The 16,517-nt window shown below is 45.5% G+C and overlaps 1 protein-coding gene across 3 annotated transcripts in view; it reads left to right on the forward strand.

Annotated features, from left to right (window-relative positions):
* nrp2a (neuropilin 2a) overlaps nucleotides 1–16,517 on the forward strand; it is a 77,926-nt gene that overhangs the window by 43,542 nt on the left and 17,867 nt on the right. For 2 of the 3 annotated variants that reach the window (XM_050063017.1, XM_050063015.1), the window contains exons 8-12: nucleotides 5,835–5,979; nucleotides 8,164–8,339; nucleotides 9,845–10,024; nucleotides 10,114–10,258; nucleotides 16,347–16,439. In XM_050063017.1, coding sequence (XP_049918974.1) covers nucleotides 5,835–5,979; nucleotides 8,164–8,339; nucleotides 9,845–10,024; nucleotides 10,114–10,258; nucleotides 16,347–16,439 — 739 coding nt within the window. The remainder of the gene's footprint in view (nucleotides 1–5,834; nucleotides 5,980–8,163; nucleotides 8,340–9,844; nucleotides 10,025–10,113; nucleotides 10,259–16,346; nucleotides 16,440–16,517) is intronic. The other variant, XM_050063016.1, reaches the window with a different exon arrangement.

Genomic DNA, 16,517 nt, shown 5'->3' on the forward strand with positions numbered 1-16,517 from the left:
CCAGCACTGCAGATTGCAATCACCTCGGTCACACCAGCAAACAGGCTTTGTGCACACACATATGAATGTGTATGTGTGTGTGTGTGTGTGTGATTTTTTTTTTGACTCATTTTTCTGCACGCCAACACATTTTCACTTTGACACCCATGTGACTTGTTAATTCTAAATCACACTACTCACATATGCACCTCATTACTTGATGAGATGCTGGCTCTCTTAGGAATTGCATACCTCACACACACACACACACACACACACACGAACATAGATACAAACGCACAATGATTTTTTTATTTTTTTTTTACCATAGACACACCCAAACAAATTAACATTAAAAACACACACTGTCATTCGTCTGTGAGGAAAATCCCATCAGCCCCAGCGCTAACTGAGCATTGTTACTGAAAAGCAGTGTGAGGCTGTGCTAAATCTGTCCAACACACACACACACACATTCTTGTACTTCTATCTTAGTGAGCCCTGATTGAAATAATGCATTCCCTTGCCTCTTCACCATCACAACTAAATGCCCAACCCCAACCCTTACCCTTACCTTAACCCTAATTGTAACCTTAACTCTGAAAACAACCCTCAAACAGGCCTTTGAGGAAGTGAGGACCGGCCACAATGTCCTCACTTTACAAATTGTCCTCAATACTTGTCTTGGTCCTCACTATGTACTGTTTACAAGTATACACACACACACATAAAGTAACCTGGGAGAAAGAGAAAAACAGCCCACACAGCATTTCAGCCTGCTCCTCCATCACACCGTGTCACACGCCCTCGCACAGACACACACTTTGTTTTTTACACTCTTAAAGCTAATACAAACATCACTCTGCGTATGCTCACACACATGCAGACGGACACAACTGGCGCAAAGTGGGAGACTTCGACACAAGGCGGTGTGAGACAGTTTCAAAGGATCACTACCTTAACCTCACACACACTGCTCGCTGCTTTTAGAGGCAGTGGTGGAGAGCGGCCAGCTGGAACCAGTTCCTACTGTCAACATCTTCATACTGAGAACGAGGGAGGGAGAGGACGTCTGGAGCAAAGATGGAGGATTGTGGGGTTGGGGGGGAGGTAATGGCTAGAAAAAAAGAGAGAGACAGAGGGAATAACTAGAGCAAGAAGACGGGGCTGACGAGTGTAATGGACAGAGAAAGGGACTGGGATCGAGGGAACATCACGGGGATGAAAAAGCGGCGGGGAAACGAATAATGTCTTGTGCAGAGCCCACCGCATCTCCCTGCGGTGCCATCAGCTTGAAGGAAAACATTGGCAGAGGAAGGAGACATGTGCCAAAAACACAGGAGTGAGGGAGAAAAAGAGCGAGATGGTGAATGAATCATCTGTCTATCCACACCTTGTTTTCCAGGCAACGAATGTTCGTCTCTCTAACAAGACTCCAGTGAAATTTAGTCTGTTTCGGATGCACACAAGCTACGAGACCGTCAGAGAGGGTTTTACTATAACATACACACGTCTTTCACGGTGACCTCGTTCTCCGGAGAGGTCATCAATAGTTAAATACCCATGGTGCCCGTGTCCCGCCAATGTCCACACAAAGGAGTCTGGTCGCCGCACGCTGCTGTGTGTATGTGTGTGTGCTGGGCTTCGTTATATTTTCATGACTCTCCACACCGAGAGACACAACATGACGGCGTTAATTATTCAGCCCACCTTGCCTGCGCATCACGTGGCACACAGAGCTCACACATACACCAAAAACATGCCTGTCGTCAGGCAGATTACAGATGTGGCCCAGACACCAGACAGGCAGCTTTGGTCTGTCTACATTTCAAGTCGGATTCCTAGTTGGTCAAAAAGTAACCACGAGTTGGTCAATGACCAACCATCTGCTTCCTCAGGTCATTAACCTTTAACCTTGGAAGTACTGGGTCAGGGGTCAAATGAGCAACCCCTCAGGTACCCTGACAATAGACAGGAGGGAGAAGAAGCCGACTGTCAACTTCTCATTGTCTTTGTCTCTCTCCTGTCTAAGTTTGTTCTCTCTCCACTCACATCCAAGAGAAATGGAAAGAGCCTCTTGAGAGCTGATTTTTATTGAACAAATTGTGTCAGTAATGTTAATGCCACATTCTCTGCTTTTATCCGAAGATGAAAAAGAAAGGGAAGCAGCTGGCAATATTGTAATGCACCAGCTAATAGCCTTTTAGTCGTGACGGGCATCTTGTACCATTGGAACATTGGACATTTCTGGGAAGCTGCAGTGGGCAAATATTTTACATTTAGACATTTCGTAATGTTTGAACAAGCGGCCAACTTTCTGCCCTCAAAGGACAGTCGCACCACTTCTCTAGCACTGCACCATCTTGAGTTTCAGCATTATTATTTTCATTATTATCATTCAGAAAGAAGGTGAATGGATTGGTTTACAAGTGTGAAAACATTCTGTGGTAGTGATAGCAGGTCGCATTCTACCCCCCCTGGAAAATTGACCTACGGGATGGCCTTTTTACTTGCAAGGTCCTGTCAGTGTGTAAGATTTAGGAGAATTTAGCGGCATCTAGTGGTGAGGATTGCAGATTGCAACCGGCTGAACCTTCTCCTGGTTAGAATCCCTTCAGTGGTCATTGTTCAGGAGGTTTTTACCAAGAGCCGAATTATCAGCAGAGGTCGTTTCCTCTCCCACACAAACAGACCTGGTGATTAAAACCTGTATAGACACTGAATATAGTAGTTTCACGTCACAAATCAGTGTTTCTCCTACACTCGTAGGGGGGACACCAGCCCAGCACCAGCTAATGTGTGCTCACGTATTTTTTCTGGTAATTTAATACGTGCTCACCTTATTTTAGATCTCTGATTTTATTTTTTGTCTTTGAAACAAATGGACACGCTGGTAAAAACGCTGAATAAGGCAGTTTCAGGTTACAAACTAGTATTTCTTTGAAATCGTTTGGCATTTCAAAGACGAGATGTGCTCACATTTCTTCTCTGATGTCTTAAGATCAAGACATTCAGGAGGTTTTTACCAGGAGCCGAATTTTCCGTAGAGGTCTTTTCCTCTTCAAAGCAAACGGACACGCAGATTTAAACCGGTAAAAACACTGACTAAAGCAGTTTCAGGTTACAAACTAGTAATTCGAGACGAGCCGTTAGCCTAGCACCTGCTAATGTGTGCTCAACTTTCTTCTCTGATAACTTAAGATCAAGACATTCAGGAGGTTTGTCCTCTCCGGAACAAACTGACTTAGTGATTCTAACGGGTAAAAACACTGAATAAAGCAGTTTAACGTTAAAAAAATCCATGTTTTCTGATACTCTTGTCAAGCAGGGGCTGCTAACTAAGGTGGCCAACACAAAAACATGAAAGTGATTGGCACTATCTTGAGCCAGTTTGGTTTGTCCCTTCCGGACTACTGTAGAAACATGGTGGTGCAACATGACGATCTTTGTAGATGACATACCGCTCTCTATGTAGATATAAGCTGCTCATTCTAAGATAATGAAAACACGATTCTTATTTTTAGGTGATCGTATATTAAAGAGAACATACTTTTTATTTTATTATTTATACACTGGACCTTTAATTCAATCATGTGTCAGTGAAACCAAAGAAATCTTCTTCGCCAGTCCTCCTGGAAAATGTCAAATGTACAGTTTCTTTGATCTTGTTTATCCTATTAATATTTTGTGATTGGTTGACTGCAGTGTGTTACATCCCTTGGTGGGTTGCAGTAGATGAGAACTCTTTAAATTCCTAATCATTGCTTCCCTCTGCAAACAATTCCAAAAGGTGCTGACGTTGTTGCTCCTCCACTTCCTGTGTGGGGTAGCTGTTGGGAGATGTGAACTGTTTTTGTGCTACCATCAGTTTTTATCACAGTGTCTTCATTGAGGAAGTGAAGCCAAAGTTTAAACGACTGGCAACAATATTCACATACAGACAAATCCTTGGACGGAGTGTTTCCTGTTTCACTGATGAATCTGCTGGTTGTTCTTTCCTTCCTACTCGCCACCACTCCCTGCCTCCTCTTCATTCAGTTATATCTGCTGCCCTTTATTCAACCTCTTTTTTCCACCTCTCCCGCCTCCACCCCTCTCTTCACCTGTTTTTAACTAGTCTTCTGAGGACTCTTCCTCCCCGCAGTCATCTTCTTGTTTTTCCTGTCCTCCCTGTCTTTTCGCTCTTTGTTTCACAGACAGAATATCTGGGAGCGGTGGAGATGGGGCCGGTTGTATGCGAGGCAAACCCCTCCATCATGCGCTCGTCTTTGTGCGAGCGTGCGTGGGTGTTTACATAACCCCCATAAGAGCCCACATCCACTGTTTGGCCTCTTAGGTAAACATAACGGCTGCCTATCCTCAATCCAGCCGCAGATACAGCACAGATAGACCCGCTTATCTGTTCAAACACTCACGCTGCTTTGTATTACCACTGTCAGCTCCACTTGATTAAATCAGGCCATGCCCAAAATCAAATAAAACCCCTCGAGTAGGATTTTGAAGTCATATCTCTCATATTCCCACTGGTTGTGGAATTTCTGGAATATGGTATCATTTTTTTACAGGCATGCGCCAGACTGGGAATTTTACAAATAGGTCACTTTCTACCAATATGGCAGAGTAATATTTTTAAGCTTCAACTGGAATCACAGTGTTTATCACTTATAATGAAAAACAACATTATCAAATCAAGAGGGAATCAAATTTTTAGGCGAAGGGAACGTGCTTTGGTTTGATCATCCAGTGCTTGGAGTAGAGTTAAAGAAATGATGCCTTTAATGTTTAATTCGGCTGCTTGTCGCAGTTGTCTTTTCATTGTGTGTAGTGGCGTTCGTCAGTGTGGTTTTGTGAGTGTGTCAGTCCACAGCGGCTGCTCCTATCAGCCGGCCCGGTCGACCACAGACAGATAGAGTGAATGACACTTAACAGTCACTCAGTCAGTTAAAAGACACTTCCTCTGCTTATCTGAGTCTGGAGGATGCGTGTGTGTATGTGTGTGTTTGTGGGTTCCTGTGGTTTCCTGTGCCTTTTGTGTGTGGTTTCAGTTTGTAGCCACCAGCCACCAGAGAGGATGTGTGCAGAGATACCAACTGTACGGTTTTAAAGAAGGAGCTCAAAGGAGGTGTTGAGATGAACGAAAGACAGAAAGTAAAGCGAAGGTGTTGGAGTAGGAAGTTATTTATATTTATTAACAGGAAGTTATGGGTGACACACAAAGGCAAGAAAGGACTCATGTCTGTCATTGAATGTCCACATCCAACGCCCTCAAGCATCCCAAAACAGGAAGTAACTTGACCACCCTGGCTACATTTGCCCTCCGACCCCTGCTGCCACACCCCGCTGCTCAAGAGCAAATGGAAGGAAGTGAGTGTTCGTAGACGAAGTGAATGTTGATGCTTTGGGAAGTTAATTTCTCTCACATCCTGCCCACCTGGAGGGACTTCCTGCATGTGATGGCCAATCAAGTTTGGTCGTGTCAGGTCACGTCTCCCACGGCTTCCTACGGCCACCAGCGTAGAGGTGTGTGGAAGCTGAGCAAGCAGCGTGTGTGTGTGTGTGAGAGAGAAGCCCTCATCCATCGCTGGGCTTTCCCAGCCTCCCAGAGCCGAACCTTTGACCCCAAAACACATCGACAGCTGGGCTGGTGACATTGGATCCGTGTTTGGGTTGTCTCTGCTTTGTCCGGCCTGCCACTGTGTGCGTGTGTAGCCAAGCGAAACCGTGCACTGTGGGTGGGTGTAGAGCAAGAGAGGTAGTGTGTGAGAAAGATAGAGATAAGGCAAGCACTCATGCCGGCATGAGCAGCACATCTCCTCCTGACAGTAACCTTTTGTCTTCTGTTTGTCTTCCCCCAGATTTTCCACGCTAACACCGACCCAGCTGAGGTGGTGCTGAACCGGGTCCCGCAGCCGGTGTTGGCCCGGTTTGTTCGCATCAGACCACAGACCTGGAGGAATGGCATCGCCCTGCGCTTCGAGCTCTACGGATGCCAGATTACAGGTGTGTGCGCGGGCGAGGTTACACTTTTCTCGCCAGAAGAAAGGTGACTTTGCCAGAATCACACTCCTTCACACTCGTACAGTTTGACTGAACAGGAACAAATTTCTGCTGCGCTTTTGTGGCAGTGTTGGTCTGAACCTTGGTGTTGTGCATGTTCACTCTTTGCAAGAGCAGATTACAATGAAGTAGTTTACATTCATGTCATACATTCATAGCTGCTCTGTGCTATTCCTTTCAAGTACAACCCTCTCCTATATACATCCCCAGCCCCAAATCATTGACTACATTTGCATACACACTAATACTCTACCATTCCAAATTTTAAATCTTTAGATGCCACAAAACAAGTGTTGCTCCAGGATGACACGTAAGGTCGTGAGTCACAAACTGATGTGTTCATTTCACCAAAAATATGAGCACGCTGCTGAGTCATGACTTTTTACACCTCTGCAGCTGGAGGCATTATGTGTTCGGGATATCCTTATGTCCGTTCATGTGCGTGCCCCATTCTCATGAACGTGATATCAAGAACACTTTGAGGGAATTCCTTCAAATTTGGCACAAGTGTCCACTTGGACTCAAGAATGAAGCGTCTATGTTTCTTTCTAGCTTCTTTGCAGCAGCATCCATATTTGAAGCACTGTTAACTGTCAACCACGAGGCGATAATTCTGGCTTGCTGACTTTTTGAACACTAAATATAATTTGCTAAAAAAGAAATCAACTTCAACAGCAAAAAAATAATGCTGAACCATAAAAGCCAGGAACACACACTCATTGGCACACACTCACTCACACATACAGAACATGTGCATTTAGACTCTTTCCCACACTCCCCCCCCGTTATCTTTTAAACATAGCGAGCCTCGGGCTAATTAAAGGAAACTTTTACTCTATTCTTCCTTCCAGATGCACCACCAGTTTCATTTCCCTCTCTCGACGCTCTCTGTCTCCCTCTCCCCCCAGCGACGCCTCTTTTTTTCCCCTCTCATGGTTTCAGATGCTTTTTTGATGTGTCCTCTTTGCTCTGTGAGCTCCTCTATATTGAGAAATGAGTAGCGATCAATCATTCATGGCTCCCCGTTCACTCTTACATCAGAAACTGTGATTCGCCTCAGCCTCGACAGCTGCTATTGAAATAACTATTAGCTCTTACAGTACAGGTACATTCACACACAGGCAGCTTCTAAATATAGCAGATGACCTCAAAAGCAGACGCACCCTTTGAAATGTACACAGACACCACCCACTGGCACACACACACACACACACACACACACACTCTCGTATACACTTCCTGTGCCTTTTATTCATTATTTACATCTCCTGCTTTTGCTGTGACATAACAGCATGAAACTTTGATCTGTGTTCTCTTAAACCGTCAGCACAACTAACATCTCATCCCACCTCCCTTCCCCCTGCCCTTTCTCTCTTCCTCCGCGTCTCTTCCTCTTCCTCGAGCTCTCTCCACCTCCCTCCATCCTTCCCTCTCCCACTGTTTGCCTCTGCAGGAGCCTCATCTCAAACATCTTGCTCTCCTCCCAGCTTCCCCAAGCCGTCATCCTCAGCTCCGACTCTCTCGCTTCTTTTTTTTTCTCCCCACTCTTTCCGCTCTCTACTTCTCTGCCTCCCGACTCCTCGTATTATACCTCTCTTATCCCCTTAATCCTCATTTCTCCCTCTCACATACTCCCTCAGCAAGTTACTTTCAATGCTACCCGCTCATCCATATCTGAATGAGTTTCATTTCCAAGTGCTTTTGCATGTACGTGGAACTTTTCCCTCAGTTGCTGAGAAAATGTGTGCAGCACAGTGAGCAGGGAAGCTATTGTGGAGAATATAAAGATGCAATAACATATTAAAAATGTTTGTGTGCGATGTGGAGTGGATGAATGCAAAGCAGGGACGTTTGCTTTTATCCCACTAATGGTAGTCTAATTGCATGTACCATGAAGCAATAGTGCTGCGCTACACAAATCTCTTCCCCTCACCTCACCCTCTCCGATCTGCTCCGGTCTAAACTCTTAATGCTCAGTGGCCAGCAGTGCAATCCTGCGGTGAAGCTTAACAGCTCCCAGGTGGGAATATGTGTAACAGCGTGAGTGTATGTTAGGTCGTCACTGAAACTTCTCCATCATGAGGCGAAGGTTAAAGTGATCTCTGCCCTCTCCGTCTTGCACTCCAGATGCTCCGTGCTCAGACCTGCAGGGCCTGCTGTCCGGCCTGCTCCCCGACGCGCAGATCTCGGCCTCCTCCAGCAGGGATATGGTGTGGAACCCCGGGACGGCACGTCTGGTGGCCAGTCGCTCTGGCTGGTTCCCCGCGCCTGCGCAGCCGCTGGCTGGAGAGGAGTGGCTTCAGGTACTGAATGATTCTGACTGCATTTAATCTACATGTTGAGTGTATGTTTCCAGATGATGAGCACCAGCAATTAAATATGATATTAATGTTAAAATAAACACCAAGATAAGTGCGAGTTTGATGTTGTGGAGGCAAGAAGTATGGCGTGCAACTGCCACGCACATTTCTACGTCAGTCTGCACAACAGCTCTGCCTGAAGTGCCTTAACCGCACCAAATCCAGACATCTGTTACCATATTAGTTGGAGAGAAAATGTATATACACACAACACCACAAATAACCAAATATCAAGCTTAACATGTGTGAGTTGTGCAGTGATGTCGTTATCAGGAAACAGAACAGATTGTCTTTTCTAAACCTTCATGGCTGCGTTTATCGTCATTTCCATGCACACACTGGAAAACAAATTTATTATAAACTTTTTCAACTCATTTTTAAGTTCTTATTTATAAAAAAGACAAAAAAATTGGGGGTCGAAAAAGTAATATAGTATTATTTATTCACTATGTTAAAGGTTTGGTGTGTCAGATTTAGCGGGATTTAGTGCCATCTAGTGGTGAGGATTGCAGATTGCAACGAGCTGGTTGGGATTCCTTCAGTGTTCATCGTTCAGGAGGTTTTTAACGGGAGCTGAATCATCCACAGAGGTCTCTTCCTCTCCAAAACAAACTGACCAGGTGATTCAGCACATCAGAGAAGGGCTGCTAGTCCAGCTGCTGCTAATGTGTGCTCACATTTTTCTCGAAAAACTTAAGATCCAGATGATCAGGAGGTCAAAATTTAACGCAGAGGTCTCTTGTTCTCACACAACAAAAGAACTTAAGGATTTAAACTGGTAAAAGCACTGAATTAAAGCAGGTTTACATGAAAAAAAATCAGTGTTACCTGACAGTCTTGTCTCAGAGGGCTTCTAACTACGGTGGCCAACGCAGAACGTTAAATTGCAATGGCCGTATCTAGAGCCAGTGTTTGGTTTGTCCACTCTGGGCTACTGTAGAAACACAGCAGTGTTACATGGCTAAATCCCACACACTGGACCTTTAATTGTATGTATGAGCTGCAGTATCTACCTAAAACTTTCTGGCATCTTCTTGGTATGCTGGTGTCAAGTATGGTCCGAAAAAATGTACTGAAAAGTCTGGAAGTTTGAGTTCAGATAAGGATGGAATTTTGAAATGGGAAATGTGTCGGAACGGGAATCACCAGAGGATCCAGGATACGATATTATCCCAATTCTTACGTCATAATAGTGCTTAATATGCAAGACAAAAGCCAGCAGCAGCCTGGCTGTCGTGTCATGTGTTCAGGGTAATTGTTACCTCCTCATTGAAGATGTCACGTCCATATATGCAACAAGTAGTACCCTAGATTCTGGCTTCCATTTTGTGTCATTCGAACTGAAAGAGGCAAACAAGCTTCAACAAGAAGCAGAGCTTACACTCAAACATAACCATGTGTTTTTTTGTGTTAACGGCCGTGCATTTATCTCAATGTAACCCCTACAGGTGGACCTCGGTGTGCCTAAGACGGTGCGTGGAGTGATCACCCAGGGGGCGCGGGGAGGAGACGCAGGAAGCGGCGCGACCACGGATAACCGGGCGTTCGTCAGGAAGTACAAAGTGGCGCACAGCCTGAATGGGAAAGACTGGAATTTCATCATGGACGTGAAGACGAGCCTGCCCAAGGTGGGTGAGGGAGGAGGATAGATGGGAGGATTGTGCTTGTGCAAGTACAAAGCATCAAGATGACATTTGTGTTTGTGTGTTTTGGGCAGATTTTTGAGGGGAACACACACTATGACACCCCGGAGCTGCGTCATTTTGAGGAGATAGTGTCCCAGTACATCAGGCTGTACCCGGAGAGGTGGTCTCCAGCAGGAATCGGGATGAGAGTGGAGATACTGGGCTGCGACCTTCCAGGTAGGACGCTCTGCCGTTGCTCATATGACAGGGAACCACTTTATATATGATAATTTGCTGCCCGCACTATTCCAAGCTGAATTATTTCCCCCCGCACTGTAATGAACCGATCTAACCAGAAGTGGATGGACCTTGAGGAAAGGTGGCTCACCAGAAAAGTGAGCCTCACATTAGATATGCATGAGAGTCATTACAGCCTGCCAAAGGTGAGCGGAGACGCCGAGAAAGAGAAAGTGAAAGCTTGACCCTCGAAGGTTGCGCGTTTGTTTCTGAGGTTGTTTCACCTGGAAAATCTGAGTTAGTTCCAACAAGTGTTTGCATCAGCGGGGAGTGGACAGGGTTCGGTTTGAAGGAATGCGTCCCCAGAGAGAGCGAGAGAGAGAGAGAGCGTTGGTTTGTTCACTTTCCAGCGCGATCTGTTATCCAGATGTGAGGCACTGCTGCAGGAACACATTCACCGGCACAAGCGCACATATGGACTCTCACTATTTACCACTCCCTCTGTGCCTGAACAGGATGACGGGGTTGTATCGTGCAACATGCACAGTCACACAAAATGCACCACAGGATCGCCTTTACCACTTGTGTGGACGGAGTCATAATCAAAGATATAAAGCCACAAAGATGTAGAGAAACAAGTAAGCGATGACGCATTGATCTCTGTCGGTGAATGATGGAACACAGGTGTGCTTTAATTTACATGTAGCCCATAAAAGCTTGCTCTCAACACCTGGTATCTGGTCACTTTTTTACTCCGTACCACACAGGAAATGATTTTGCTTTTACTGTTTGATTCATGTGGAAAGAGCAGAAACATGACACCAATGAACAGAAACCCCAAAAAATTGAAACCAAAGACTGTCTCAAACTGTATCGACCATATTTTGACAAGATGGTGGAGCTAACCCTGACGCTAGCTGCTAGCTTGGTTAGCAGCATGGCTGGGTATCATTAAGAACATTACAACAGAAAAGCCACAAATTACTAGAATGGCAGAAATTAAGTGTTAAAAACTTTCTGATTAATATGTGTACCTCCCAGTGTTGAAATGAAACCTACACCCTTGCTACCTACAGTAACTAAGGTTATTGCTGCGGTAGTGGCTTGTCGATGCATGGCATCCACCTGTCACTCAAAGCGCCCATGACCTCAATTATATAACATAAAGCTGATCGAAACCATTTTTGTACCAGGCTGTAAACATGTTTATTTCTGCTGTAAAGTTTGGCATTTTAACATGAGAGTCAATGGGGACTGACTCACATCTGGAGCCACCCTCCAGTGGCCATTAGTGGAACTGCAGTTTTTGCCAGGCTTCATTTTCCAGCCCTTGAGGTTTCCACTTGAGAACAAAAAAAGAACCCTTGGGTCAGGGATTACCACTTTCTGCAGACGGGGGATTTTTATCAGATGGTGTGGAGGGTTTGTGTGACAGAAAACTGCTGTTGAGGGTCACACATTGTTCACAGGCCTCCAAAACTCAGCAAGAATAGCTAACTACTGCTGACATCCTGTAAATCATTCACTTCCTCTCACACTCAAACTATTCACTTCTTTCCAGGCTGTCTCAGCTAAGCCCTCTTTAGAATTCCTTCTCATTTATGTGATTTAGGAAATTAAATGGATGGTTTTTTTTTTTACCCCAAATCTTGTAGTTTGAAAATAGCAGCAGCTCCCACAGCGAGGCAGAATAAGGTCTCTGTCATCATTCCTACACATGGTTGCAGTTCTTTTTTTTCCCACCCCGAGGCCTCAGTGCGTGGGTCCGTAAATGTTTTTGTTCTTTTTTTCCGTTACCATGCCTCCTCTCCTTCCCCTCCTCCTCCGTTACTCATCACTCGCACCTCTTTTCCATGCTCGCTGCTGTTGGTCCTGACTCCTTCTGTTTCCCCCTGTTCATGCGCAGCTGCCTCACACACACACACAGGCACACACACACAACCTCAACAGTAAATTTTTTATTCTGGTGTACGTACTCCAAAAAATGAAAAATTTATGAGCTCAGGAAGGAAATTTTAGAGACTGATCTGTAAGAGAAAAATGCAAAATATCACCTCTTTCCGGGGAAGGATCATTTCACTTTTAGGAGCACTGAATTGTAGCTTGCACACACACACACACACACACACACCTGTAATGTAAATCTCAGGTGTGACAGCCTCACACTGGCTCTCTGGTTCCTTCAGAACCTCGGTAAATATGGTAGAGCTCACTTTAAAATGATGACAGATTCTCACATTGGTCCTATACTTACTGGGGCTGTGTATAAGCTCTTTATGTCACTGTCAGAGCATCCCATCGTCTAGGAAAGCTTCTGTGAGTGTGTGTGTGTGTGAGAGAGAGAGAGAGTGTGTGTGTGGATGAACCTTGATCCGACCACTTAAACCCACCCAACAGAATATCAAACAATGGCTACTTATCTTTCCCATCATGTTTTTATCTTTTGGGTGAATGTGTGTGAGTGTGCGTGCATTGGCATCCATTCATCTGGGTGTGTGTGTGTGTGTGTAGGTGTGTGTGTGTGTGTGGCTAGGACTGCCAAGCAGAGATTTACAGAAAAGCTTTCTACATAATTGAAGTTTTTTTTTCCTCTTCTCTGACATATTGCTGAGTCAGATTCTTTTGGAGAGAGCAATGTCTTTTATGCAGAGAGCCCTTTCCACTCTGCGTATATACGTGTGTGTGTTTTTGTGCGTCGAAAAATAAGCAGCGTGTATGTCTGTGTGTGTTTTTGCGAGCACGTGTGTATGCATGCTCAGCCGCCGTGCGTATTTGTACATGCGCGCCTCCATTATCTATGCCAGCAGCTCCCCTGGGTCCAGTTCTAAGTGTTGGCGTCTCATCCCCTGCATGACGATGACTTGCATCATCACCTGCAGCAGTCGGCACATTATGTAAGACAACACTCCGCTGCAGAGGGACTTTTCCTGCATTGCAAGGCCCTCTGCTGCGCATGTACGCTAGGCCGGCCACAGTCCTCACACACATCAAGGGCAGGGCTCGGGGCAAGGTAGGCAGGTCACATACGTTCACACACATCCTCGCTCTGTCTCGCATAAACATACACACCCACACAAACGCACAAGTCGGTCCCATTCCCATTGCCCCCGACACTCCTGTCACACCCTGGAAAGGTCAGCACATTTACACTGTGACAAGGCCTGACCTTTGAAAGCACAGAGTGCTCAGCAGCTGGGTGGAATCTTAATGGACTAGCCCGTGTGTTTTGTGTTCATGTGTGCGCGCAGACGCCCGTGTAATGTATAGGCCGTCGGTTTGTTTTAACGCCCGGTTCCAAGACTTAAGTGGAGGGCTGAAAGGTTACGCTGGAATCAAACAAAAGAGAAGAGGAGGTAGAATGAAAAAGAAAAGAAGGGGAACAAGAGATGCATTGAAATCTCTTCAGGAATAGAGGTTTGAGGAAGAGGGTCGCTTTCCTCGCCTGTACCTTCCCGGTGGGCCGGCAGCGATAAGAGTCTCATTAGGTAGTTAATGACAGGCATAAAGGACATGACATTAACGCTGGGTTAATGTCAGGAGCCGTCGCCAGCTGTGGCCAGGTCTTTCATGTCTGCCATTTCTCCAGCTGGGGCGCCGTCGCGCTCATTTCCACAGGAAGTTCCTTTAAGCGGATCAATTGTGTATCACGCCGCGTTTGTTGCCCTTAGTGCCTTTCATAGTCTTTAAATGATAATGGCTGTCGTGCAGAAAGAGCAGTCGGAGGCTCTGGTGTTGTCACTGACAGCCAGCCAGAAGAGGGAAGTGTGTTGATGGGAGTTTTGGTGTGTGTTTTCCCAACCGATGAGCTCACATAGATATCGTTTGGATGGACTTTTAATGAGACATGTCAAATTTAAAGGGTGACCTCAGTACTTTCCAACCTGGACTCTGTTTTTGTTACGTTTTTGTGTCGAAGTGACTAATAGGTGCAACAGTTTTTGAAACTGGTCCAGTATTCAGCGACAGGGCTGCAGCCAGCAGCAGCGAAACAAGCTGCAATGCGCGACTACAGCAACTGAAAGTTCTTGTTTTCGTGGGTTGGAAGTGAAGCTAGTAGATGCTGCTGGGTCTGGAGTGAATGAAAAACTATGAACTGGGCCTAAGATCCTCCTGTGTTCAACCAGAAACCCCCCTGAAATCATCATCGCCAAACCTACCAGACTCCATTCAAATAAACAGCGATTTAAGCGCACACAGAGCCAGCTTATTGTCACGTCTAAATTAGTGAGTAAAGGGTTTATTTCGGCAAAAGCTGAAGTTGAAGAGTTGGTGATTGTTGAAAAAGTGGAGACACAACTCTCATGAGTGTAAGTTTGTTTCTGTGGACTTTAAATGAAGTGCGTTTTTACAATGGTAAAATTGCAGTTTATTTAAAGGGAGTCTGGTGGGTTTGTCGATGGCAATTTCGGGGCTGTTTCTGGTTAAACAAAAAGGAATCATACTCTTTAACTAAAGCTCTATGTCTGTAGGTGCCTTTCTATAATGCTGTCAGACACTTGTAATAACAATCTGAGTCAGTCAGCGTAAAAAACAAGCACTTTAATTGGATGTAAACTGATGGTGCACAATTGCCCCCATGTGATTACATTGCAGCCTGTTTCGGTGAAGCGCTCTCACTCAATAGTCGACCAATTTCAAAAGTTGTCGTTCCCCTCTTACTTAAACACAAAAGCTTGAGAAAATAGAATCCAATTTTTAACATACTGGAGTTACTCTTTAATATGAGTTCAAATCCACTCCCATATTTCAGTTATTAACTTCAGATAACTAAGAAAAAACTGTGTAAACATGTGTTGTTAATGACTCTCTGCGATGGTTACCCAAAGAGAAACTGAGGCTAACAGTTTATTCACATGATAAATCTGGACCTCTGCTTGAAACCTGACCCAAACCTCCGCGTAACCTCCCCAACACACCACGGTTGACCCATCTGCTCCTAATAACACAGCACTTTCCCCCACTTCACATTCCAGCGGCAGCCTGCTTAACATGTGTCCGTCCGTGCACACATGCCATGTGTTTTAATGAGCACGTCGTTAGTGTGTTGTTTCGCTTTCCGTGTGATGTATGCGCGCTTAAATAGATGTTAAGGGCAGGGGGAAAATCATACATTTCACTTTGCGTTTGCTCTCCCCTCCCATGAGTTATAGAGTGAGTGAGACACTTGGTAACACACACCATCGCTCACACATGGAGTGTGTGTGTGTGTGCGCTGTATCCTCCCTGACAGCCAGTGAGTAGTCCCAGTCAAAGTGTGATCATCCTGCCCAAGGTCGAGGGGAGTTTGTTGGACACATCCATCCATCAGCTTTAACCCCAGACACTCTGTATGCGTGCATGTGAAGTCATGCGATTGCGTGTGTATTCGCATGTGGACGTGCGTGTCAGCATATTTGAGTCGGGCAGATACCGACGCCGGAGCACCCAGACACAACATGACGGGGGCCCTCTTGGGTGCTCTCAGGGCTATCTGTGCCTGCCCTCGCCTGTCTCTGACACTCTGGGTGGGATGGCCGGATGGAGACAGGAGGCGGCGGGAGATAGTTTCGGACCGTGACCTCACACTCTCAATTATGACATGGGCTTTAATTCACCCTTAATGTACTGGACACTGAGACAGGCTGCTGAATTATGGGTAAAATGACCCTGGAAAAGCAGTATAACTCTATATATCAACATATTACAATATCCAAAACGTAAAGCGGCTAGCAGTTTCCACCTGTTTCCAGCCTTTGTGCTAAGCTAAGCTAACCTGTTGTTAGCCGTAGCTGTACTGTAGCTTCATATTTAGCATTCAGAAGTAACAAAGCAAAACAAGTCCAACTATTAGCTTCCTTGAGCTCACTTCCTGTCATAAAGACACTGCGCCTCATTACTTCCTGTTCCTATTTCCCTTTACTTATTACTTCCTGTTACTGTTTTCCCTGGCCCTGCCTCACGTACGCTGCTGTGCACGGCAGCAGAAATGCCACATAAATAATCTCTTAAACAAACATTCGGTGATTAATGTGTCCTCTTTACATTAATCCAATGTTTGAGTGTTGTTTCATACACCCACCTTTGACCTGTGCTGTGTTTGTGTCCGTAGAAACCACCACGCCAGCCGACACCGCCACGCCAACCCTGCCTGCCGACACTGAAACCACCACTTTCCAGGTTCCCGGTGAGTCCAGGAAACAAGGTATTTTACATGAAAAGAAAAAGAGGATTAATGGTGTTATTAGGGAGCAGTAATAGAAAAGATGAAAGGGCTGTGTGA

This window comes from Epinephelus moara, chromosome 15, assembly GCF_006386435.1.
Source record: "Epinephelus moara isolate mb chromosome 15, YSFRI_EMoa_1.0, whole genome shotgun sequence".
In the NCBI taxonomy this organism is placed as follows: domain Eukaryota; kingdom Metazoa; phylum Chordata; class Actinopteri; order Perciformes; family Serranidae; genus Epinephelus; species Epinephelus moara.